Here is a 25,922-nt window from a genome sequence, read left to right as displayed (position 1 = left end):
GTTGAATTGTGTTTACTTTTTAATCAAGAAAATCTTATGACTGAATTGATTTCAGTTGTTGCTTTGTTCTTTAGTTCTGCGATAGAAAGATTGTGCTGTACTTTTGCAACTGTCTGGTGTACTCAGTACAAGGGAAAAAGCCTTATGACTTAAGAATAAAAATCACCCTTTTTTTTTGGTTTATTTAATTTTGAAATGGTTATATATATTTCTAAACATTGTCCTTTTGTGTCTGTAAATGTTCATGAAAGTTCCAGACTGGATTTGTGATGATGAAAAAGATCATTTCAATTCTATAGAAAGACACATTATCAACCACCAGTATACCAGTATCTTTTCTTTAAATATATATAATATATATAACTTTTTAAAACTTAAAAATTTTTTTTATTTTTTTATAAGCATTGTGTGATATTCTCAGGGCATGTCTATGTTCCCCCAGGTTTATAATTCCCCAGGTCTTTATTCCCCCAGGCCTATGTATGTTTAATCATACATGTACACTTTTGGGTATTGATCAACACTGGTCAGTGGTTAGAGGCCGTCAGTAGTCAGCACTTGTCAGTGGTCAGCAGTGGTCAGTGATCAGTGGTGGTCTGTAGCGGTCAGGACGTCATAAAAATGCGCTAGCATGATAAAACATCTGATGATTTTTACGCAATGGTAATGGTCAGAAGTGGTAAGACATGGTCAGTAATTACCAACAGTAGTTGATAGTGGTCAGCTAATGGTCAAACCCTGCCAAGACATCCCAATAAATTGAATAATGCGCAACCGTCACAAAATGATGCAGGTTGAACTATGATGGTGTACAACAGTGGTCAGCAGTGGTGGGACACCTGCTGTCAACATAATGGACAGACGTAACAAAATAACACAGTATGAGCACTTTCGGGTCATGGTCAATAGTGGTCAGCAGTGGTTCTACACCTGGTGGAATACAGACCTGGGGGAACTTTGAGACCGGGTTGAAAGAAAATAACATTTTCATAGAGGGGGAACATAGAGCTGACCCCATATTCTCTAGTTGTCAGTCCACTGCCAATATTCATCTTTAGATAACATCAGGGAACATCAGAGAAGCATTGTTTTTCAAAGAGGATATGAAGCCAGGGGTAAGCAAACAGGACCATGTTCACCTGTAGAAGTTTTGCTGGTGTTTAGAGCAGGTGTGGATAAGCTGGTCACAGGCTGGACTGTAATAACGCACACTTTGTGTTATTTCATTCAGGATTTTTAAATAGTTGGGGTTATATCATTAATTTTTTTGGACAAAACAGACCAACGCCATCACCATTCAGATGTGAAAAAGCAAGTACACATTAACCTGATTTTCTTTTGAAAAAAATCATAATAATGCGCTAACATGATAAAACAACACAATCTGACGATTTTTACGTAGTGGTAAGTAATGGTCAGAAGTGGCAAGACACAGCCAATAATGGCCAACAGTAGTCAACAGTGGTCAGCTAATGGTCAAACCCTGCCAAGACGTCCCAATAATACATAACCATCACAGTGATGTAGGGTGAACTATGATAGTGTACAACAGTTGTCAGTAGTGGTTGGACACCTGCTATGACATAATGATGGACAGATGTAACAAAATAACACAGTTTGAGCACTTTTGGGTCATCGTCAGTAGTGGTCAGCAGTGGTTCTAGACATGGGGGAACTTCGACCTGGCTGAAAGAAAATTTGGGGGAACATAGACCTGACCCCATATTCTTTGGTGGATAGTCCATTGCCAGTATTCATCTTTGGATAGCATCAGGGAACATCAGGGAAGCATTATGTTTGCATAGAGGATATGAAGCCAGGGGTAAGCAAACAGGACCATGTTCACCTGTAGAAGTTCTGCTGCTGCTTAGAGCAGGTGTGGATAAGTTTGTCATTGGCTGGACTGAAATAACGCACACTTTGTTTTATTTCATTCAGGAATTTAGATAGGTGGGGTTATATTATTAAATTTTATAGACAAAACAAACTCCATCATCATTCAGATATGAAAAAAGAAGCATATAATATGTAATGAAGTACACTTAGTGGTAAAGCTTGGTTTATTTATATCTAATGAATTTGGATAAAATAATTAAAAACATTAAAAGGAATATTTGTAATGGATCGATATCCTGTCGGCAACGCAGGTTTTGTAACTGTGTTTACCCAATTGGTATATAAAAGTGGATGGTACAAAAGATTTTAGATTATTACAAATTGAAGAGTATGAAGGTAAAAGGATAGAAAAGATCCACGCACAGGCCAGAGACATAAGCAGGCCAGTCACAGAAGGGTTTTGCTGTTGTTTTATTACAATATTAAGAGAAGATAAGAAGAAGAGGAGAAGGCAAGGCAGTAGAATGTTAGGCAGCGAACTGTGTGTGCGACACGCTCGATGTGTGCTTGAGAGCGGCACCTCGGAAAGTGACCAGATGTAGCAGAAGACAATGCTAACACCAAACAGCTTTCTTTTCAAATTCGAATTGGAATAGCCTTACGCCACAGGAGTTACCTCCTCATGTCAATGGTTGGACACCGTCACTGCAGTGAAACAGTTGTCTGCTTTACGGCATGTGCTGTGAGTTGAACTACGCTTAGTAGCCAGCTGAGCACTTGGCTACAATTATTAATCTGATTTTCTTTTGAAAAATTCTATTACAGAAACACACACACATACACACACACACACACACACACACACACATATATATTATACATATATATATATATATATATATATTATTTTGGTTTGATCCATTCAAAGATTTCATGAAAATGGTGTCACCAGCAGTGCTGCCAGGAAAATCAGAACTATTGCTAACAAGAAAACAATTTTCATTTTAATACTCTTTTACCCTCAATACTTTTTGTTATTGTAATTATTATCTTGTTTTTTTTCTTTGTTTGTTTGTATTGTGTGTGTGTGTGTGTGTGTGTGTGTGTGTGTGTGTGTGTATGATAGTAGTAGTAGTAGTAGAAGTAATAGTCTTCAATTTGATGTCTTTCCACTTTTTAGACAAACAAAGGTGGGTGAGTGGGGAGAGAAGAGAAGGGGGTGTATGGCCGGATAGTGTGTGGGGGTGGTGGTGGTGGTGGTGAAACGTAAACGTAGGGGAAAAAAACAGGAACATAAAGTGGTAGGATAAGCTAACATCAAACTTTTACAATTGTCCTATTGCATTGGACTGCACATCAAACCTTCTGCAATAGCAGACAACAATAGCATCTTGAAATTATCAAAAATACAAAAAACATGCAAGTGAAAACAATTTCAAACACTGACATTCAAGTACAGTGTGTGTGTGTGTGTGTGTGTGTGTGTGTGTGTGAAAAAGAATAAGACTGCTTTGGTTTTATGTCTCAATATTTTTTTCCGTTCAAAATCCAAACTGTATAACTACAAGCAAATTATGAACAGCCAGTTTCAGTCTTCATTATGTGTTCTATATTGTTTCCAGTGTTTTCATCAAAACATTATGCAAGATACAGTTTGTAACAGTTGGCCTGTTCAATTTCACTTGAGTTTCAGTTTTAAGAAGGCATGGACGTGTGTAGACATAGATCCATGTATGTCACATCACATACCACACACAAAAAAGAACGGGGAAGATATATCAGACTACAAATAAACCCGACACACCAGTTAGACATTGATAGTTTACCACTTGCATGTATAAAACATACATCGAAGTGTGTGTGAGTGTGTGTGTATGTGTGTTTTCCAAGTAAAGAAAATGACTATAAAGTCTGGTATTAGATAATGAAAGCAAATGGGTGATGTTTCGTTAATTAACCCCTAGACTGCCTATATGACGAGATAACTCGTCATGGCAAGCAGGTATGCTTCGCTGCCAGAATGACAAGGTAACTCGTCATCGAAATATTCTGACTTTTCCCTGCTTTGCGTCCAGTTCGTTGATAAAAATGCTTGGGGAATCTTTCTGGATTCTATTCATAGCTAGAAACCCCATCTACGTCATGAGGCAGTCCTTTATTTGAACGTTTTAGTTGGGTTACTGTCCCAGTGTTTGCCTGGCCCCTCTCCTCACTCGCTCAACAAAATGTCAGACTGACGCCGAACTAAATCAACCAAGATTGCTTTCTTTTGCTGATGCTCAGAAAAAAATTGAAGCGTAACCCCGAAGAAGACAGTGATGAACATTTATAGGACGATTTGATAGAAAATAAAGGGAGCAATCAAGAGAGTGCCAAGATGCGACTATCAGTGAGTGATGCCGGCTGTGCAAACCTTAGCAGACGACAGAAAGTGACTGAACAGGACAGTGTGAGCAATATTCTTGGCACTCAGCCAGCGCGGTCTGATGAAAACTGGATAAAGTGACTGTGTGAGAGGGGTGAAGAGGAGGGGGATGTAGACTGAGGGGGCGTGGCTTCTCAGCCACATTATCACTTGGAGAAGTCACAATGCAATGTATAGGTATCTCTTTTTATTTTTTTTTATTTTTATTTTTATTGTGGTTGTTCTAGTATGATTTTGTGTATGCAGATATCCATTTATCCAGAAAATATGATATTTTAGTGCAAATTACCTGACTAATGTTAGTAATGAACAAGTTGAAAATGTGACAAAAAACAAAACACTGATTTCAAAACAACGGCATGTCACTAAAAATATATAAAATGGGGAAAAATCATGTGTTTTGTGTTCTTTATTCATTTACCTTTCAGAAAATATATACTTTTATTGGTCTCCAATAACAAAGAGCACAGAATTTTTTGAAATTTTGTACATGTGTTTTGTGAAAAAAAAAACCCCTGGCAAACAGATTTCACTTAAATCTTATTTTCCTGGCAGTGAAAGGTTTAAACAAACAAAAAAGCAAACAAACAAACAAAAACCAGCAACAACAAAAAATAAATGATGACATCAATTTCACTAAGTAAGTAACAATCTAACATCCTTAGAATGAATGACTAACAACTATAACAACAAACAAACAATATTGCCCAACAAAGGTTTGAAGAAAAAAACGTATATCTGCAATGGGCTGCTGAGATTTGTCAACACTGGGTAAGATTTCAGGTCAGGGATGTGACTTAAAATTTTACATGTAACAAGTCAGTATGGCTATGTTTGATTTTAGCATATTTCATACCTAGTCTCCTTGTTTTACTGTGATTTTCGTATGTCTGATTTTGATTGTGAGTTTCACCTCAACTTTGCATTTATCAGTTAACAATCTTTGTCTTTCAGTGTATTCATATTAAATGACTGTGATCCTCACACAATGTTTATGTAACATACACCACAAACAAATTTTGATCTCTTTTTGGAGAAAATAAAGTATTCAGAATTCTGTAATCTCCTCTTGTGTTGACATTTTTATTATCTTTTATCTTATTCTTTTATCTAATTCTAATTGATAATGTAGTCATTTGTAATTGTGTATTTCACTTAAGATATTAAAAAATATATATAAAAACAACAACAACAAAACCAAGAATGGTTTGTTTCTTGCTTCATCGAATCGACTGAACAATACTACTAATACTGAGTAATAGAACTATTATGACTTTCATCCAGCATTGATCTTTTTACACCCTTCACGACAAGGTAAATTTCTTTGAAAAATATCCCATCGACTGGTTCCATGCCTATAAGACATCAGCTGAAGTCCTACACAAAGGGCTTCTCCAGTGCCTATATAAGATATCCACTGATGTCCTGCATCTATTCCGATTTTTCTTCATCAGAGTTTGGTTCAGTGAACATAAACATACTCTGAAAGTTTAGTTTTACTGTGTCTGGATTATAAACATACTATTTAGATGAGCATACATCAGGTGGAAGACTCCTTCCTTCTCGAAAATGATTTGCTAACTGGTTCACGTGGAGTCAGCATGGAAAGGAAGTTTGCCCTCATATGCAAAAAAGGCATCTGAAACTGGTTATCAGGATCAAACTTGTTTCAGAATGTAACTTCAGCAAGACACCAGCAGTTTTTTTCCCCCGAACAAATCAAGGGCAGAAAAATATTGATAAAGAACAGATGACGATGTCTCACTCTCGTGCATGACACAAGACACAAAGGTGCCGAAAACTTTGGTGACCAAGAAATGCATGGCAGCAAACTGCTTTTACACAGCGAAACACAAAAAAGTCTAATACTGAATTGCGTCATACACTGGAGATTCTGTCATTCATGTGGACGTAGATCTGTTTTGTGTCTATTGTCGCCATGCACTACATGCCGTCAATAGATATGTTTTCTATTTTTAGGTTATCACAGACACGATACCAGAGGCAATCCACAGACTTTTGAAGTACTTTTCACTTGAAATTGTTCTTACAAGTGTTCACTTGGTGAAAAAATTGGTAAGGTATCACTTGGCAGGCCTGTTAATTCTTGCAAGGGCGAATATAGGCACTGGAAATTTCAACAATAATACTAGTCGTGCACGTACCTGGTGATACAAGATTCGTTGCGTGACGGTATTGTGGGGTGGACAGGACTCTTAAAACACCGAAATGTTTACATTTATGGATCCGGTCTGCTGTCTGGTGCATGGTGACTAACCACTGATGGGATGTACCTTTGTGTGTGCGCTGGAGTCTGCGAAAGCGGGATAAAATTTCTGTGACGTTTGTGTTTTTTAAGTGCATCACTCAAGAAAACTATGTCGGGCATCAGCAAATAATTCTGAGACAGAAGTGTCACTCGCTGAAACCTTCATCAGATTTACATAGAAGCGCAAAGATGGAATGGCATGCAAACCACAGTGCATGGATTAACCCATATGTTGTTGTGGCGCAGGAACTAGATGCAGTGCAAACGAAACAGGACATGAAAGTAATGCACGAAAAGGGTAGTTTTGAAGTTTCATAAGCAATTTGTTATGCCTTCCATTCATAAACTGTTGCCCGACACATGTAGATGATTTGTATTAAAAGAGAAACACACAAAATAACTATTGTGTAGAGCGTATTTAGTACCTAAAAGAGACCTGCAAAGTGAGTACTCATGAGCATGTCTCAGATTTTGTCACCATTTTGGAAGAAATCTTAGCAAACAAAAAATCACAAAAAATAGCAGCAAACCTTTTCTTGTACCAAAATAGCTTCATTTCATTTACCAAATAATTGGCATATACTGAGCGGCAGACAAAATTCACCATCACATTATGAAAATTGGGATTTGTTAGAGACTGAAGCACCCCTGACTCAGCTTTCTCTCTCTTTTTTTAAATCCAAAAATCTTTGGTACTCAAAGGGTTAAGTCAGTCATGTCAATACAATAAAATTATTACATGTCATACATAAACAATCAAATATATAGTATAAGTATACAACCATAATGTGTGCGTGCATCTGTTGTAAAAATCTGTGCACCATTAGATTTCAATTGGCTGCTGTGATCTCGTGCTTTCTAAACATCATCCTCTCTCCTTTTTCTTAAATTCTGATATCGCCATCATGCTTATACCTTAATTAATTTTGCCATATTACATAGTAAAATGAAAATAAATAAATAAAGTTTCCTATAGCATTCCCCAGCACCAATCCCAACGAGGCACACATGCGTGGAATGAGAATTCAGTTCAAGCAAAGGACAATGGTGAGACCTGAAGGAAAAGCAACACAAACCCATAACCAGTTTTATGATTCTGTATGAAGTTACCCATGCATCACAAATATCAATCAATAAAGCAGGTAAACTACCAGTGATGTTAGAATGCTTTACACCGCCATTTGGACAACCAGGGTCATCCATGCTCTATGAAGCTGGATACAGTTTTCTTTGTTAGACAAACAGCATTGGGGAGGGAAGGTGGAGGTGAAAGCATGCAAAGCAGGTGGACAGGAAAGTTTCCAACACACTGAAAGGTACCTGCATACACTGACATATATATGTCAGTCCCTCTACACCCGATTTCATAAAAGAATATTGCCTTCTATCTTCCCCCCGTGTTGGCTTGTCTCTTACCGAGTCTCAATCCCAGCATCATGATTCCCTGCCTTCGTGGTATGGCACACGAGGCATGGAACCTGCGCTTAGGCACCCAGCGAAAATCCGACCCCCAACAGAGAAAGGAAAGACAGGATCGACTTAGAGGCAGAAAAAATCGAACGAATCGAGGGTGCCGAGTCGAATCGAGTACACAGAATGTAAGAATACAATAAACACAAGCCGCATGCAACAAAATAAGGCCAAAAGGATATGCTGAACAGCCGAAAAAAGCGTAAGACGAGACAGAGCGTAAACCTGACAAGATGGCGTGGAGAGCCTTGGCCAAAGGAATGATTAAGCGCTTATAGTTTTTAGAGGCGTTTGATTGGCTGAGAGCGGTGGGCCCGTCTTTTCACTGTTAGCCGCGCGAAATTTGGCCAAGCAGAGCAAACCAATAGGCCTAGTTTGCATCAGTTTGACATGGTACAGTATATGACACCAAAAAATAAATAAATAAATAAATAATAAAAATCTCTGGCATGGAAATTGGCTGTGAAAATAAAATCTCTGCCGACATAAACATGATTTTCTGCCAACTACCGAAACCACCACCACCATTATTTCCCACACAGAGTGCTAGGTTTGATTATACTGGCATTATGGTTTCAATCAAAACTGTCAGGAAACTTGAGTGACTATGGATGGATGGCTCTTTTTTTCTTAATATATATGCAAATTTCACATGAAATTCCATGGGCCTGAAAAAACTGATGTGAAATCAACATGTGAACTTCACATATAAAGAAAAAAAATTGTTTCAACCTTTTTGTCATTGCATTAAGTCATGCATCCAAATTTCGCATAAACTTCATTCAAACTTTGCTGTCAAATTTTTCTTTTGCATCAAGCAGCGAAACAGTTTACTTTGTAGATTTTACTAGTCAAAATTGCTCCCTTGTTAACTGCATTTATTTCTTGAAGAGATTTCCAAGATCCTTGTGCAAGATTGAATTTAATCATGCATGTAAATGAACCCATGCACAACAGAAATATGCATATAGACCTATCATGTTTCATGACTTTCACAAGTCTGTATAGAGGGTTTTCTCAGCCAGGGAAATAAGTTAAATTTTTATGTGTTTTGAACCATGTGTACATGTGATAACACACATTCATATGCAGCAGCAGGAAAGAGTGGGGAAAAGTACCTGGTGTTGTTGGCGGAGGTGTTGTTGTTGGCTCTGGAACAGGAAATATAGAGAGAAAGAATTAAAAAAGAGGAGTAAATTCTGAACGAACCTTTTTAATGAAAAAAAAGAAGTCAAGGCACACAACACTAAAAAATAAGAAAATATCAGTTGGTTGTTTTGTTATTTTCTACAGAGAAAGAAAACTGGATGTAAAATTCTTTCCCCTAAAGAGAAAGAAAGAAACACACAAAAATAGAGACCTATAGACATGTAATGTATTTTCCACCACCACCTTGGAGTATGAGGGAGGGGAAGAGTATTGTACATAACCTGTGTGCAGAAACAAACAAAAACACTTAAACACACACACACACACACACACACACACACACAGATCTCATTGGTGGCGCACAGTTTGATAATGTAGCATTGCTATTTTAAAACACTCACTTTAGGCCATTCCTTGAGCACTTTATGGGCCTTCTTCGTTAGAAAAAATTAGAGTAACTTGCCCTTGATTAAGCCGAAAAGAGAATTTGTGGGGAGTCTCTAAAAGCGAAAGTTGCGAGTTCGTTGATTGTACTTGTGTAAATGCTTCACAATAGGTCTGGGGAAAACGGGAGGAAAGAAGTACTGTGTGTGCTGTTCGAACTTCAAAGGAAGAAAGGTGACATTGCAACGAATACCAGCCACGATCCAATTGCATAGAGTGTGGCGAGCTCAGAATCACTTCGTGAACTGAAAAGGACCGCACCCTCAGTGGCGATGATTTTCCTTCACTTTTTACGAACAAGGTCTTCAAAACAAGCACGGTATGTGACATTTTGATTCGAATATTCCTTTTTTATGTTTCAAAATATATTTTTTTCAATTCAACAGCTAAGCCCAAGAATGTTTTGGGTCTGATTTCTCAAAGAGGGATAATTATACTGTCTTCATTTCTCACACACTGATCTGATAATGTTTGAATCCAAAAGCACAATTTAACATTTAAAACAGAGAATTACAGTACACCAGCTGGTCGATCTTTTTCAACTTCCAGTCACCAATGTTGTATCATTCAAATGGATTTTTTTTTGTGTGTGTGTGTTTGTTTTTTGGTCACATTCTTAGCTGTGATATTTATTCAGCACAGATATATGCATCTCTGACACATAATACAAAACTGACAAATGAACCCCTGAAACAAACACTACAAAGAATTTCCACAATACAACATTTGTCAGCACATACTTCTTTCAAGTGGAAATGCTTGCACATTTTCAGAAAGTGCTGTAACAGTGATATTGAGACAGTGAGATCCTTGCTACTTCTACAGGCAATATGAATATTCACACACGCACACACACACACACACACACACACACACACAGATAGATAAAGCATAGTTATTGTTGCAAATTTAAACTCACTGGCTTGAGATTCTGCACATGCATAATGCAGTGACACATTTTGGGGGTTGTGTGGAGTTTGACTGAAAATGTGTAACTAAAACAAATGTCATAACATTCAAGCTATAATCACATATTTTTTTTATTTTTTTGTCACAGCTGTCAGATGTGCAAGTCCAAGAAGACATCACTGCTACTTCTGCATCAGCAGAGGAAACCAATGCTGCTAATTTTACAAAATTTAACAAATTTGGAAGTGAAAATATGTAATGATCTGACAGCTTTGCTTCCCCCTTTACACCAATCTGACACTGATGACACAGTGAAAGATGACTTATTAGGGCCTTGAACTGTTTTGTCATAAAATTTAGACTGAAGGGGGGTTACAGAAGTGGGTGTCAATTTGTAGAGTGTGTGTGTGTGTGTGTGTGTTAGTTGAGAGCAGATTGATTCAGGAGGATCATTGGTACTGATAAATTGTGCAGGACAGTCAAATTATCATCTGTGTATGAAGATTTTTTTAAAGCTTTCTTCTTGGGAATTGTGGAGTTTGACTGCTGCTGATATATATATATATATATTTTTTTTTTTTTTTTTTTTCATACTGATGTGAACAAATATTGCAACTGTTTATATACTGTTTATATTTATCTGATATAAATTATAATGTTGATTTATATGCAATATATACATCACTTGTATACAAGAGATAATTTGATTTCAACAGCCAAAGCTTATACTCACTGCTTGTTAATGATATTGATCATATGGTGCATTTAAATAAGACTTCAGAAACTGTAGCTGTGATTTTTCTTTTTTTTCTTTTTTTCTCTTCTTCTTCTCTTTGAGGGAGAAAGGTGGGGGGTGGGGAGGGGTGCAGTGTGGTTCAAACCAGTTAAGATTCACTGCAGAGTTTTTTGTTGTTTTTTTCTTTCTGATCATGGAAAAAAAAAATGTGTGAATGCAGACATTGCACTTGAATATAGATGTATATCATACACACGCACGCACACACACACACACACACACACACACACAGATGCACAACATCCAAAACTAAATGGTGCTCACATAATAAATAACTCAAATTGTTTAGACAATAACACAATTGTTCATTGTTTAGCATTTAGGTATGAATGAATGATGTAAAAAAAAAAAAAAAAGCAAAGAAAATATCTAATCAAAGTGATTTTCTTCAGGTCTGTGTTTTGACTCATACCTGTTTACACTGCATTTTGTAAACAGTCCAAATTTGATTGCACAGATATGACAACAAGCAATAAACAAGTGAAATATAAAAAATATATACATAAAAAGAATACAGGAAATAAAAGATGGGAGGTGGGGCATGCAAATGTAAATAAATGCAAATATTTACACCAAGAATTTACAGCACTACCAAGACTTATCAATGCATGTCACTTGTAATGATGAATGAGTGAGTACTGTATGCACACATGCATGCATGTTACACCATAAGATGAAATCATTCTTTACTTGCAGTTAATCATCAATGCAACTGTGATGAAAGACACATGAATCAGTTTTGATGATTATTATCCTTAATCAAATTCCATGCACAGCTACACCACTCTTCTCCCCACAAATTCCATGCTAAACTGCACCACTCATTTCCCCGCAGATTTCCATGTTCAACTCCAGCACTCTCCTCCCCACAATGTGTATAAAAGCTACTCCAATTAAAAAAATAAAAATAAAAAAAAAATAAAAAAAAATAAAGAAAGAAAAAAGTCATGTGATAGAAAAGCCAGAAAAAGATCAAATTCATTGGAACAGCAATGGCCATTTTCTCAAGTCTAAAATCGGTTTTTAGAAGGCACACACACACACACACACACACACACACACACACACACTCATACTATGTAGCAACAATATGAAATGCTAGAATGTATATAGATTCTGAATGAATGGGTCACAAACAGGAGCGATACTTTTTTTCTTCAGTTCAGTTATTAAAAATCTGAGGGAGGTTTATGTTGTTGTGACAGCAGAAATGTCTCCGTGACAGCAGAAACTGACTTGACTTCACCTTTCTGGTTCCGCGACAATTGAAAATCTTTGCACGACGAACGGGTTCAACTTTCGCGCTACTTATCAGTTGTCCATTCTTTATTTAAATACTCTTTTGGTTCTTTAACTTTCATGGATTCAAACGCACTTTCAGTTTCAGCGGACAGAGTCGCCATGTTGCCTTATCCGGACGTCCCAAGGTGAAGGGGCTGAACTTTTCACTGACTTCCAGTTTCTAACGAACAAGGTCTATAGACAGTACTTTTCTTTTTTCTTTTTTTCTTAAATTTATGTGTGTTTTTTTAATAGTTTTATTAAAATAGTAACTGATGCTTGGGACAGGAGTTATACTGAATGCATGAATGTGCCAGGAGTAGCAAAATTATGCCATGTAATGAGGCATTAATCTGAAAATGCTCTGGGACATTAAAAAAAAAAGAAAAAAAGAAAAGGAAAAAAAAACTACACAGATCTCACTCATCCAAAACATAAAATTCTAACAACTCGAGGCATAGAAAGTCTGCTGTATTTTCTTATTTTTTAGTCACCACTCACCAGACAGCGGACCAGATCCATAAATGTAATCATTTCGGCGTTTCAAGAGTCATGTCTGCCCCACACTACCGTCATGCTCTAAGAATGACTTGGGAAACTCAGCGGGAAATGGTGCCTGCAGCAATCATGTCTTTCTTGTAAATAATTCTCATTGAGAGAGACGAGAAGACACCTCTGTGAAGAACGACTGTGGCAAAACCTATCCAAATAGTATTTCAGGCTAAGATATCAGACAAGGGTCTGATCTTCAGAAAGGGGGAAGGAACCTCAGGGTCTTGGTTCTTAGCTATAAACTCCGGAAGGAAACTGAGTATGATGGAACCATCTCTGTGGAAGGCCAGGTCCTGAGGCATTCACTAAGACCATATATCTCACTTCTACACGGCCCATGGCCAGCAACAGAAGGAAAATGGTCTTAAGGGTGAGTAAGTCAAAAGGAATGGTACCCAAAGGCTCGAAGGGTTGCTTTCGAATGAAATCAAGCACCAGGAACAAGTCCCACAGGGGCACTCTCCTAGGGTTTCTAGATTCCTTAAGAGAGGTGCCCCTAGTGACCTCTCTGAGAAAAATCTGCTTCAAAGGTAGGTCCACCTAGCTGTCTGATTGTAGTACAGATAGATGACCTGTATCCACAGATCTAGCTGACAGGTTGAGACCAGGGGAGCAGCAGAGTTGAGTTAGAGATTGAGTTAATGCTGCTATTAGCTGTTTTGGTTCTATTTATTCTAAACTTATAGAAAACACTCCATAAAAACCACTCCATGTGGCTCTGCTACTGGTATGAAGAGAGAGTGTGAGTAAGTGTGTGCAATCCTCTTCCTCTCTCAGTCTCTGTTCCTCTGGAAGCCCCAGCGTATAAAACATATCAAATAAAAGCGTATGCATACATGTATGCAATATGATACATCAAAATGGTCTTTTGTGTTGAGTGCATGTGGTAAATAAACAAATCTGTTAAAAAAACAACAACAACCACTGTATAACATCAAGTGTAAGGAGGGGGGGGGGGGAGACACTAATCCAGATTCTTGACCATACATCCTATTTCAACATATCATTATATAATGATCAGCTGTCCAAACAACAGACTTACCGACATCCCTGTTACCACAATTGTTATTGGTCGACGGCAGCTGCGGGAGGGTTCCAGTGGCATCAAAACAATTTGCCTCACATTTCCATGATCCACTATCATCAGTTCCAGCAGTGAAGGTGTACTGGAGAATGTAGTAGGTGGCATTGCCTGTCTTACAGCTACATTCATTGGATGACCCACTGCATGTGTTGGTGGAAACACCAGAAAAGGTGCACCTTGTGGGAGTGGCACCAACTGTAGTTAAACGAATGGTGACAGTATCAGGGTGAATCACACATTTAGATGGGAAGTCTGCTTTGGGCACATAACACCAGAAGGTGATAGAGGACCCCACTACCCAGTCTTCTGATGGACAGTCCAGGTGTTGACTCACAGCAAATCCTGAAACAGTGATATTTAGAATGGCATTATATACCTCAGTAAGTGTAAGTCTCATAACAATTTTACTTTCAAACATGTAACAGATCTATATATGGTGGTGTGGTGTGTCCATCGAGATCGATGATGACCATCGTTGTCATCCAGATGGGGGATGGGGGGAGGGTGGTGGTGGGGTGGGGGGAAGGATGCTCATGAGTCTATCTGTGAGTGCGCAGATGGCTGAATAGTCCAATCTGCGCACGAAATGTTCGCTGACAGCTGGGGCAGACAAAGACAGGCATATCATTGTCAGGGAGCTTGTTTGCCCGTGACTTTCTGGCCTGCCTCTTCTGAACAGCTGCAGCAGTCCTGTTGGCCTCGCACAACCTGGCGCCTTTGTGCACAGCAGCGCGCCATTTGTTACGGTCCACTGCAGATTCCTCCCAGGAGTCAGGGTTGATATCAAACGCTTTCAGAGAGACTTTCAGAGTATCTCTGAAGCGCTTCTTCTGACCTCCGTGTGATCTCTTCCCTTGTTGCAGCTCGCCATAGAAGAGCCTTTTGGGCAGCCGATGGTCTGGCATGCGCGCCACGTGTCCAGCCCAGCGAAGCTGGGACTGCATCAGGATGGTGAAGATGCTGGGAAGGGTGGCTTTTGCGAGCACCTCTGTGTCTGGGGTCCTGTCTTGCCACTTGATGTTCAGTAGCTTCCTGAGGCATGTTGTGTGGAAGTGGTTCAGCTTCTTGGCATGTCGTTGGTACACTGTCCAAGTTTCGCAGCCGTACAGTAGTGTGGGGAGAACTACTGCTCTGTAGACCTTTAGCTTGGTCTCAAGACTAATGCCTCTTCTGTTCCAGACATTTGCATTGAGTCTACCAAAAGTTGCACTTGCTCTTGCAATCCTGACATTCACTTCATCGTCGATGGTCGCATTTCGTGACAGTGTGCTGCCAAGGTATGTGAACCGCTCCACCGCACTGAGTCTCTGACCGTTGACTGTGATGTTGGGCTCAACGTAGGGTTTCCCTGGGGCTGGCTGATGGAGAACTTCAGTTTTCCTCGTGCTGATGGTAAGGCCGAAGTTTCTGCTGGCAGTGGCAAACTTGTTGACGCTGAGTTGCATGTCAGCTTCAGATCCAGCGTTGAGGGCACAGTCATCAGCAAACAAAAAGTCTCTGATGATGTCTGTCATGACCTTCGTTTTTGCTTGAAGCCTTCTGAGGTTAAACAGCTTGCCATCTGTTCGGTACTTTAGGCCGATTCCAACATCGCCATCTCTGAAGGCATCAGTAAGCATTGCAGAGAACATGAGGCTGAACAGCGTTGGAGCCAGGACGCAGCCTTGCTTGACACCATTTGTGACAGCAAAAGGAGCAGATGTTTCGCCATTGTCCTGGACTCGAGCCTGCATGCCTTCATGGAATTGGCTGACCAAGGAAATAAATTTCCGAGGGCATCCGTACTTGGCCATGATCTTCCACAGTCCCTCTCTACTCACGGTGTCAAAGGCCTTAGTGAGGTCGACATAGGTGGAGAACAGATCAGCATTTTGCTCCTGACATTTCTCTTGCAGCTGCCTTGCAGCAAACACCATGTCGGTGGTTCCGCGCTCTTTCCGGAATCCACATTGGCTCTCAGGCAAATGACCTTGGTCAAGGTGTGCTGTGAGGCGGTTTAGTAGGATCCTGGCAAGTATCTTGCCTGCAATGGAGAGCAAGGAAATGCCCCGATGGTTATCACAGGCTTGCCGGTTCCCCTTTCGCTTGTACAAGTGAATGATAGATGCATCTTTGAAATCCTGGGGGATCGTCTCTTCTTTCCACATGACTGAGTACAGCTGATGAAGCTTCTCAGTCAGCACAGTGCCTCCATCCTTGTAGACCTCTGCTGGTATTGAGTCTGAGCCAGGTGCTTTGCCACTGGATAGTAGACGGATTGCTTTCTGGGTCTCAAGAAGTGTTGGCGGATCGTCCAGTGCTTCATTGGTGGGGACTTGTGGGAGACGGTCTATGGCTTCATCATTTATGGAGGAAGGGCGATTTAAGACACTGTTGAAGTGCTCAGCCCATCGTTCGAGAATGTTCTCCTTCTCGGTGATCAAGGTATTCCCATCTGCACTGAGGAGGGGGGATGATCCTGAGGATGTGGGGCCGTAGACTTCTTTTAAGGCATCATAGAACCTCTTCATATCGTGCCTGTCAGCATATCCCTGGATCTCATCAGCTTTGTCACTCAGCCACTTATCCTGCATCTGGCGTAACTTTTGCTGAACAGTCCTGCGGATGGCATTGTACGCATCCTTTTTTGATGTGGACTTTGGGTTGCTCAGGTGGGCTTGATGCAGACGGCGTTTCTCCTCCAGAAGCTGCTTGATTTCATCACAGTTTTCATCAAACCAGTCTTTGTGCTTTCTGGTCATGGGTCCCAGGGTCTCTGAAGCTGTACTATAGATCAGCTCACACAGGGTCCTCCAGTCAGACTCCACATTCTGGTTGTTCAGAGAGGCGGATTCCAGACGATCTTCCAGCAGCTCCACAAAGGACTGTTTGATGGTGATGTTTTTCAGCTTAGCGATGTTGAGCCGTTTTGGAGCCTTCTGGCCTTGGGGGCGTCTCTTGGGCTGGATTCGAATATTCAGCTTCGAGACTACAAGGCGATGGTCTGTCCAACACTCGGCGCCGCACATGGTCTTTGTTACACGTACATCTTGCCTATCCCTTTTCCTGACGATGACATAATCGATGAGATGCCAATGCTTTGAGCGAGGGTGCATCCATGACTTCCTGTTACGGGTAGGGAGGCAGAAAACTGTGTTGGTTATCAGCAGTTCGTGCTCTGCACATGTCTGAAGCAAAAGCAATCCATTTGGGTTGCAGTGGCCCACACCGTGCCTTCCAATCACTCCATCCCAGGAGATGTAGTCAGAGCCAACTCTAGCATTGAAGTCCCCAAGAATGATGAGCTTGTCTGCTTTAGGGATGGCAGCAATGACAGAGTGAAGGTCCTCGTAGAACTTCGCCTTCACTTCATCCGGGTTGGTCATGGTTGGGGCGTAGGCACTGACAATGGTGAGGTGCTTCTGGCCAGATGCCAGTGGGAGTTTCATGGTCATAAGCCTATCGTTGACTCCCTTTGGGATTCCAGCTAGCTTGCTGACAAGTGCTGTTTTTACTGCAAAACCAACACCAGCCTCACGTCGCTCTTCGCTTCCTCGTCCACTCCAGAAGAAGGTGTAACCAGATCCCCGTTCACAGAGCTCGCCTTCGCCTGCAAGCCGAGTCTCACTCAAGGCTGCAATGTCGATATTGTATCTGGCGAGTTCGGATGCAACTAGTGCTGTTCTCCTTTGGGGTCTGTCCGCGTTATCTCTGTCCAGGAGAGTCCTTATGTTCCAAGCACCAATGGTGAGAGGAACGATCCTTGTTTTTTTTCTTTTCTTTCTCTTTGTTTCGACCGCTGATGTAGGGTCCCCGCCAGCCGCGGTATGCTGGCCAGGGTGATATGGAGCAGGCAATGTTTAGGGCACCTTTTCTAGCCCCTTCCTCATGCCAGGGAGGTGAGCAGTGCATTCCTAAAGAGGGCTGCTCAGACGCTCAGACGGCTGCCGAGCTCCATCGCTGCTCCTGTCGACGAAGAACGACCCTATGGCCTGAGCCGCCTGCGTGCAGGTCTGCAGCTGCGACTGCCAGTGTACCCACACCTGTCGTTTCGTCGCTCGCCTGTCGCCACAGGACTTGGGGGTGATGAAATGATGAAGGATGAAAGGTCATTTAGGATGACTGATGACTTGCGCGATGAGTTTGTTTAAAGTGAAGAGGAGTTGCGCAACGTCGACCTCACTCTCTCGTCCGGGTCCACCAATTTCCAGTGGCAAGACTAAGTCGAGACGACTGGAGGATGAGCACGGATGCAGTGGATGACCAAGATATCCTTTCGGTGTCTCATCTTGCTCTCTGCACTCCACAGTGCATTGCTGTAACCGCCTTCCTCTCCGTTGAACCGATAGGTTTCTTCCGCAGATTCTGCCGGATCCAGACTTCGCATGCATGGGTAGACACACCCCGGGGGCCAACTGCATGTGGCATGCACACAGCACGGTGGAGCTAGATGGCCGTCGGTGGCTCTCCTGAGCCGACGCCCTTTTATGGATCTCCATAAGGGTGTCTAGCCACCCGCCTCACCAGTCCCAGAAGGGAGTGGTGGGAGTGCCGGTTTAGTCGCCGGCAACCCGACCCTGAACAGGTTGTACTGGATTACAGGTTACCAGTAGCAGATCTAATGACCTGACCTGACCTGATCTATATATATATCACTTTCCTCAAGACAGAAACTGGCAGAGTTCTTGACAGGTTAATACTATTAATAGCTTCCAGAGAGGTTGGTTGATGAAAATAAACGGAAATTAAATTATGCAATTCAGTAGATCTCTGTTGATTCCTGTCACTTGCCATATATATATATATATATATATATATATATATATATATAATAAAAAATAATAAAAACAAGAAAAAGAAAACATTATAAAACTATGTAACTTTTTTAGTTACAAATCATGACATCCAGAGCATCACTGAAGGCAACCAATGGCAAATCACCTTTAATTAAAGACCTGCAAAAAAACAACAACAAAAAACAACAAAAAACCTTATGTAAAAAGAGGTGTGTCTTCAGCTTTTCCTTTTCAGGTCCTGACAGGGAATGACAGCTCCACATTGATTTCCAATGAAATAAACATACCGGCAGGCTACAAACACAGCTGTGAGTTTTCATAGGTACTTTTTTTTTCTTTTTTTATGTTGCCCTAACATCTGAATATAAAAACAACTACAAAATATCTTAGCGAGTTTCAGAAAATAATTCTGTGTTGGCCCACTTCAAGTTTGAAATTCTTGCTGTTGGTATCAGTCAAAAGGATGGAGGCGTACCAATCCAGTTGATATGTGCTTCATGCCGGTTCTAAGTTTAGCAGCCATCGCCAGTCTTTAGTAAACACTGACAGTGAAAGAAACCCTGCTGATCAGGTCAGGGGGCATCTGGCCACTGATATCTGGAATTTTGCCTGTGTGAGAAAGAATGACAGTGAGTGAGTGTGTGTTTGTGTGTGATAGGGACAGACAGATGAAGAATTAATTTAACTTTTAAGTCATTAAATAACAAAAGGTGGCATTCATCATTTGAAATGGCGAAATCCGTTCATGATCTATCACTGAAATATAGGTATAGTGTGCAAAGTTCAGATAAGTAAATTTTAGGACTCTCTCTCTAAGAGATGCCTTACTAAAAACAGGAACCAAAGAAGAGTATGCTAAACAAAGGAATGTGGTTAAATATCGGAAGCTTGCGGTTAAAAAGAAATATTTTCAAGAACTAGTTTCTTCAAAAGCTGATAGTAAATCAATCTGGAAAGTGATAAACCAGATCACTAATAGTAATGCCAATACTAAAAGTACATCAGTCAGTGATATTATGTCTCCTGATAAACTGCATAGACATTTTTTGTGAAATAGGTAGTTCAAGTGTAAAATATGATAGGTCTCTAAATAATACTCTTGAAGGTTTTAAATGAAATTCTGTACGTCAAAAAAATATTTCGTCTGACTGAAGCATTCCCTTAATGGCTGTTAATGAGGTTTACAATGCATTGTCACACTTAAAACAAACTGGAACCAGAGGCTTGAATGGAATTGATAGGAACATTTTGGAACTTTCTGCACCAGTTATTTCTGAAACCCTTACTTATATTTACAATTTATGTATAACGAAGCACTGGACGATCCGCCAACACCTCTTGAGACCCAGAAAGCAATCCGTCTGCTATCCAGTGGCAAAGCACCTGGCTCAGACTCCATACCAGCAGAACACTTCAACAGTGTCCTAAATCGCCCTTCCTTCATAAATGATGAAGCCATAGACCGTCTCCCACAAGTCCCCATCAACGAAGCACTGGACGATCCGCCAACACCTCTTGAGACCCAGAAAGCAATCCGTCTGCTATCCAGAGGCAAAGCACCTGGCTCAGACTCCACACCAGCAGAGGTCTACAAGGATGGAGGCACTGTGCTGACTGAGAAGCTCCATCAGCTGTACTCACTCATGTGGAAAGAAGAGACGATCCCCCAGGATTTCAAAGATGCATCTATCATTCACTTGTACAAGCGAAAGGGGAACCGGCAAGCCTGTGATAACCATCGGGGCATTTCCTTGCTCTCCATCGCAGGCAAGATACTTGCCAGGATCCTACTAAACCGCCTCACAGCACACCTTGACCAAGGTCATTTGCCTGAGAGCCAATGTGGATTCCGGAAAGAGCGCGGAACCACCGACATGGTGTTTGCTGCAAGGGCAGCTGCAAGAGAAATGTCAGGAGCAAAATGCTGATCTGTTCTCCACCTATGTCGACCTCACTAAGGCCTTTGACACCGTGAGTAGAGAGAGACTGTGGAAGATCATGGCCAAGTACGGATGCCCTCGGAAATTTATTTCCTTGGTCAGCCAATTCCATGAAGGCATGCAGGCTCGAGTCCAGGACAATGGCGAAACATCTGCTCCTTTTGCTGTCACAAATGGTGTCAAGCAAGGCTGCGTCCTGGCTCCAACGCTGTTCAGCCTCATGTTCTCTGCAATGCTTACTGATGCCTTCAGAGATGGCGATGTTGGAATCGGCCTAAAGTACAGAACAGATGGCAAGCTGTTTAACCTCAGAAGGCTTCAAGCAAAAACGAAGGTCATGACAGACATCATCAGAGACTTTTTGTTTGCTGATGATTGTGCCCTCAACGCTGGATCTGAAGCTGACATGCAACTCAGCGTCGACAAGTTTGCCACTGCCAGCAGGAACTTCGGCCTTACCATCAGCACGAGGAAAACTGAAGTTCTCCATCAGCCAGCCCCAGGGAAACCCTACGTTGAGCCCAACATCACACTCAACGGTCAGACTCAGTGCGGTGGAGCGGTTCACATACCTTGGCAGCACACTGTCACAAAATGTGACAATCGACAATGAAGTGAACATCAGGATTGCAAGAGCAAGCGCAACTTTTGGTAGACTCAGTGCAAATGTCTGGAACAGAAGAGGCATTAGTCTTGAGACCAAGCTAAAGGTCTACAGAGCAGTAGTTCTCCCCACACTACTGTACGCCTGCGAAACTTGGACAGTGTACCAACGACATGCCAAGAAGCTGAACCACTTCCACACAACATGCCTCAGGAAGCTACTGAACATCAAGTGGCAAGACAGGACCCCAGACACAGAGGTGCTCGCAAAAGCCACCATTCCCAGCATCTTCACCATCCTGATGAAGTCCCAGCTTCGCTGGGCTGGACACGTGGCGCGCATGCCAGACCATCGGCTGCCCAAAAGGCTCTTCTACGGCGAGCTGCAACAAGGGAAGAGATCACACGGAGGTCAGAAGAAGCGCTTCAGAGATACTCTGAAAGTCTCTCTGAAAGCGTTTGATATCAACCCTGACTCCTGGGAGGAATCTGCAGTGGACCGTGACAAATGGCGTGCTGCTGTGCACAAAGGCGCCAAGTTGTGTGAGGCCAACAGGACTGCTGCAGCTGTTCAGAAGAGGCAGGCCAGAAAGTCACGGGGCAAACAAGCTCCCTGATAATGGTATGCCTGTCTTTGTCTGCCCCAACTGTCAGCGAACATTTCGTGCGCAGATTGGACTATTCAGCCATCTGCGCATTCACAGATAGATTCATGAGCTTCCTCCCCCCCACCCCACCACCACCCTCCCCCCATCCCCCAGCTGGATGACAACGATTGTCATCATCGATCTTCGATGGACACACCACCATAACGAAAAATCAGTTTTCCCAAGGCATTTAGAACTAGCAAAAGTCATCCCGCTGCACAAGTCAGGAGATCAAACAGAACCTTCAAATTATAGACCAATTTCAATCTTGTCTACTTTGTCAAAACCCCTAGAAACCCACATTAAAAAAAAACCCACATTTTAATCATTTTATTGATTTTAATTCCTTTAATCTGTTTCATCCAAGTCAGTCTGGTTTCAGACCTAATCATTCATGCCACACTGCACTAACATAAAAAAAGAACTACTACTACTAATAATAATAATATGTATAGAGGTACAAAAACTTAATGAAGTCAGCTATAGGCGTACAAAAAAACAAAAAAAAAAAACACACAAAAAACCAACTAAATAAATAATTAAATAATAATAATAATATAATTTAAAAAAAAATAAAATAAAATAATAATAAATAAAATAGATAAAGAAAATAAATATATAAAAAAGACAACAAAAAAAGACGATGATAAATAAGCAAATAAAAGTAAAAAATGCAGACACACATTCACACATACACACACATATGCATAACAGATATGCACCAAACATGCAGTTTCACAGATATGAAAGCACAGTCAAATGCACATAAACATACATGAGCCCCAACACACACACACACACACACACACATATTACCCTGCACCCCCTCTACCCCCCATCCACACACTCTTTTCTAGGCTTACGTATCACAGCTTCCATGGCACACACACACAGAGGCACACTTACTTGCACTTGTAAGCACACACACATACGCCCATATCCCCCAGCCCCCAACTCCACACACATATATACAAAGAGATATATATGCACACCTGCACATTCCAATATTCCGTTGCTCCCACAGTGTAGGCATGCATACACACACAGACCTCATCCTCTACCCCCACCCTCCACACACACCCATACGCACGTGCACAGGAACTCTCCTGACACTTGTGTACACTTACACCCTCGCGCATGTACATACGCCGCACACAAACACACAGACCCACACATACACACACACACAGATGCTGGCCACTGATTGGCCGCAAGAGGGATGGGAAAAGATCTCTGGATGCCAAGAACATGGCGTCTAGTGTGGTTGCCTCAGTCTATTGTATTTGGAAAAGCCCACAGAGACCCTGTTCCGTTTGAAGAAATTTGCGCAATGTTGGTTTAGGAAATGATGCCGATATTTGTTTGATTTGCAAGCATCGTGCTCTACCTTTCATGCTAGACGTATGGCCGCCCCCTCTCTCTGCCTTTATCTCTTTGAGGGCGATCGATGATGTGATGGCCTTGTACCTGTTCTTTTTGATATTCTTTGACTTTTCTGAGGGATTTCCGATTTTCCTAGAGGGTAGGCCACTCGTTGTTGTTGCGTTACCAACAAGTCTGTCAGCTCACTCATTTCCCTTAATACCTGCATGTGAACTAAGGGAGAGAACCTTGGAGACATAGCAACTTATGATGGGCGGTTGTAAATGATGTGTTCGAGCAACATGGTGTTGCAGTCTGGTGTCAGTAGTTGACAAAGCCAAAGTGGCAATTTGTTTTATAGTGAACAGTTCATAGGACATAGTAGTCCACCAAAATTTTCATGGTAGCAGAGCGTTAAGAACTATGGAAGTTTTCTGACGCCAATGTTTTAGTAATGGGAGTTTCACTGACAGTTCAGTTTTCACCGGAAGCCGTAGTGAAGCAGAAAGTGCGCAACAACAGATTCGTACTTTGGATGGAACACGGTAGGCTAAGTCAGAAGTCTGACTGAAGAACCAATGCATTTTTATTATTTGTTCAATCAAAGTTTCAGTGTGGACATTTTTGGTTATAGTAATGTAATCATTATGAAGTCAACATTTTTCTTGGTAGAAGGTCAGATTAGAACATGAAAGAAGTCGCATTTTAGAAAAATCTACCATAACAATGGCGAACAGTTATAAATCCCCTCTGTGCCTGGGGCCTGAAACTGTGTATGAAACTTGGAAGAAGGAAATAGATGTTTGGAAACTAGTAACTGAAATGAAACCAGAGAAGCAAGCATTGGCAGTTACTTTGTCATTAACAGGTCAGGAGAGATCAAAAGCATTAGAAATAGACACTGCACAATTAAACTCCCCAAACGGCATGGATGTTCTTCTATAAGCATTAGACTCTCTGTTTCTACAGGGACAAAACAGACTTGGCATATTTCAATTTTATTATTTGGCCTATTCCGATTTCAAAAACTAAAGGAAGAAGCAACTGTTTCTATGAATGACTACATTATCGGATATGAGAGACTGTACGGTGTTTGCAAAAAATGCAAGATGGAACATCCTGATTCTGTTCTTGCATTCCAGCTGCTTGATAATGCAGGACTATCGGAAAAAGAAAAGCAGCTAGTTCTGACTGCAGCATCCAGTCGAAAATTCTCATCAATAAAGTCTGCATTAAAGAGAATCTCTGGAGGTTCCTCAGAAACTGAGATCACTGTCAAACAAGAAGCCTTCATGACAAAAGTTTCCCAAGAAACAGACAAAGCAGTTATTCAGATCAATCTGGTTCAAGTTATCAGCAAAGAAAGGAACAAAAAAGGCACAAATCCATTGGGACAGAAATGGAAAGAGAACATAGTGTGCTATTTGTGAGTCTGTGTGTCACTGGGGCCAGAAACTGTCCTCACAGGCAGCACAAACAAGAAGTGAGAATGACAGAAACTGAAGTTGAGGAACAACAGGATGAGGAGGAAGCATGCAACTTGACTGTTCACAAAAGAACATAGAACAGAAAATGAAATCGTGATGACAGAAGTGTACGGATGTGCTGTCATCGATACAGCATGTATGAAAACAGTGTGCGGAAAGAGATTGTTTCAGCAATATGTCAACCAACTGCCAGAAAACCCAAAAGAAAAATATTTAGACAAAGAAAAGTCAGAAGACCTTCAAATTTGGAGATGGCACACAAATTCATTCCTATATGAATGCGAAGCTACCGGCACAATTGGAACAACAAAATGTAACATCGAAACAGAGGTGGTAGATGTCGAAAATACCACTATTGCTAAGCAAAGAGTCTTGAAGAAGGCAGAAACTGTGATTGACATGACGAACGACAAAATCACAATGTTTCAGCAAACTTGTGGAGTTAAACTTGACCTCAGCCCAGGCACTACTGTATCGACATCCTTGGAAACAATCAAGAGAGTGAAGAAGATTCTGAATTCTTCTCATGATGGGACAACTTGATGAGGAAAAAACAAACAAAAGCTCTGGTGAAACTTCACAAACAGTGTGGGCCATTCTTCAGCAGAAAAGCCAACGGATACTGACGCAAAATGCAGGAATCAAAGACCCTGATCTGTACAAGAAAATGACAAAACTGGTGGAAGAATATGATGTATCTGCTCGACATAAAAAGACACAGCAGGATTGCCTTTGGCAGATGACTACAATCAAACAGTGGGCTGTTGATCTGCATGAAATGAAAAAATCTTTTGGGACTTCCCCTATGTTGAAAGTACTCCAGATCAGTGCAGCTAAATCATCACCCGCAAAAGTCATCTGTTATGACAGAACTTCAAAGACGATTTCAGTAC

General features: G+C 41.2%; 1 protein-coding gene across 2 annotated transcripts in view; it reads right to left on the bottom strand.

The window, feature by feature from the left end:
- The window catches only part of LOC143277491 (uncharacterized), a 534,532-nt gene that overhangs the window by 35,293 nt on the left and 473,317 nt on the right, over positions 1 to 25,922 (bottom strand). For both annotated transcript variants that reach the window (XM_076582346.1, XM_076582345.1), the window contains exons 2-3: positions 14,174 to 14,557; positions 9,119 to 9,151 (exon numbers count right to left, since the gene is read on the bottom strand). In XM_076582346.1, coding sequence (XP_076438461.1) covers positions 9,119 to 9,151; positions 14,174 to 14,557 — 417 coding nt within the window. The remainder of the gene's footprint in view (positions 1 to 9,118; positions 9,152 to 14,173; positions 14,558 to 25,922) is intronic.

The sequence above is a fragment of the Babylonia areolata genome, chromosome 34, assembly GCF_041734735.1.
Source record: "Babylonia areolata isolate BAREFJ2019XMU chromosome 34, ASM4173473v1, whole genome shotgun sequence".
NCBI classification, from domain to species: domain Eukaryota; kingdom Metazoa; phylum Mollusca; class Gastropoda; order Neogastropoda; family Buccinidae; genus Babylonia; species Babylonia areolata.
This window is presented reverse-complemented; position numbering and strand designations above follow the sequence as displayed.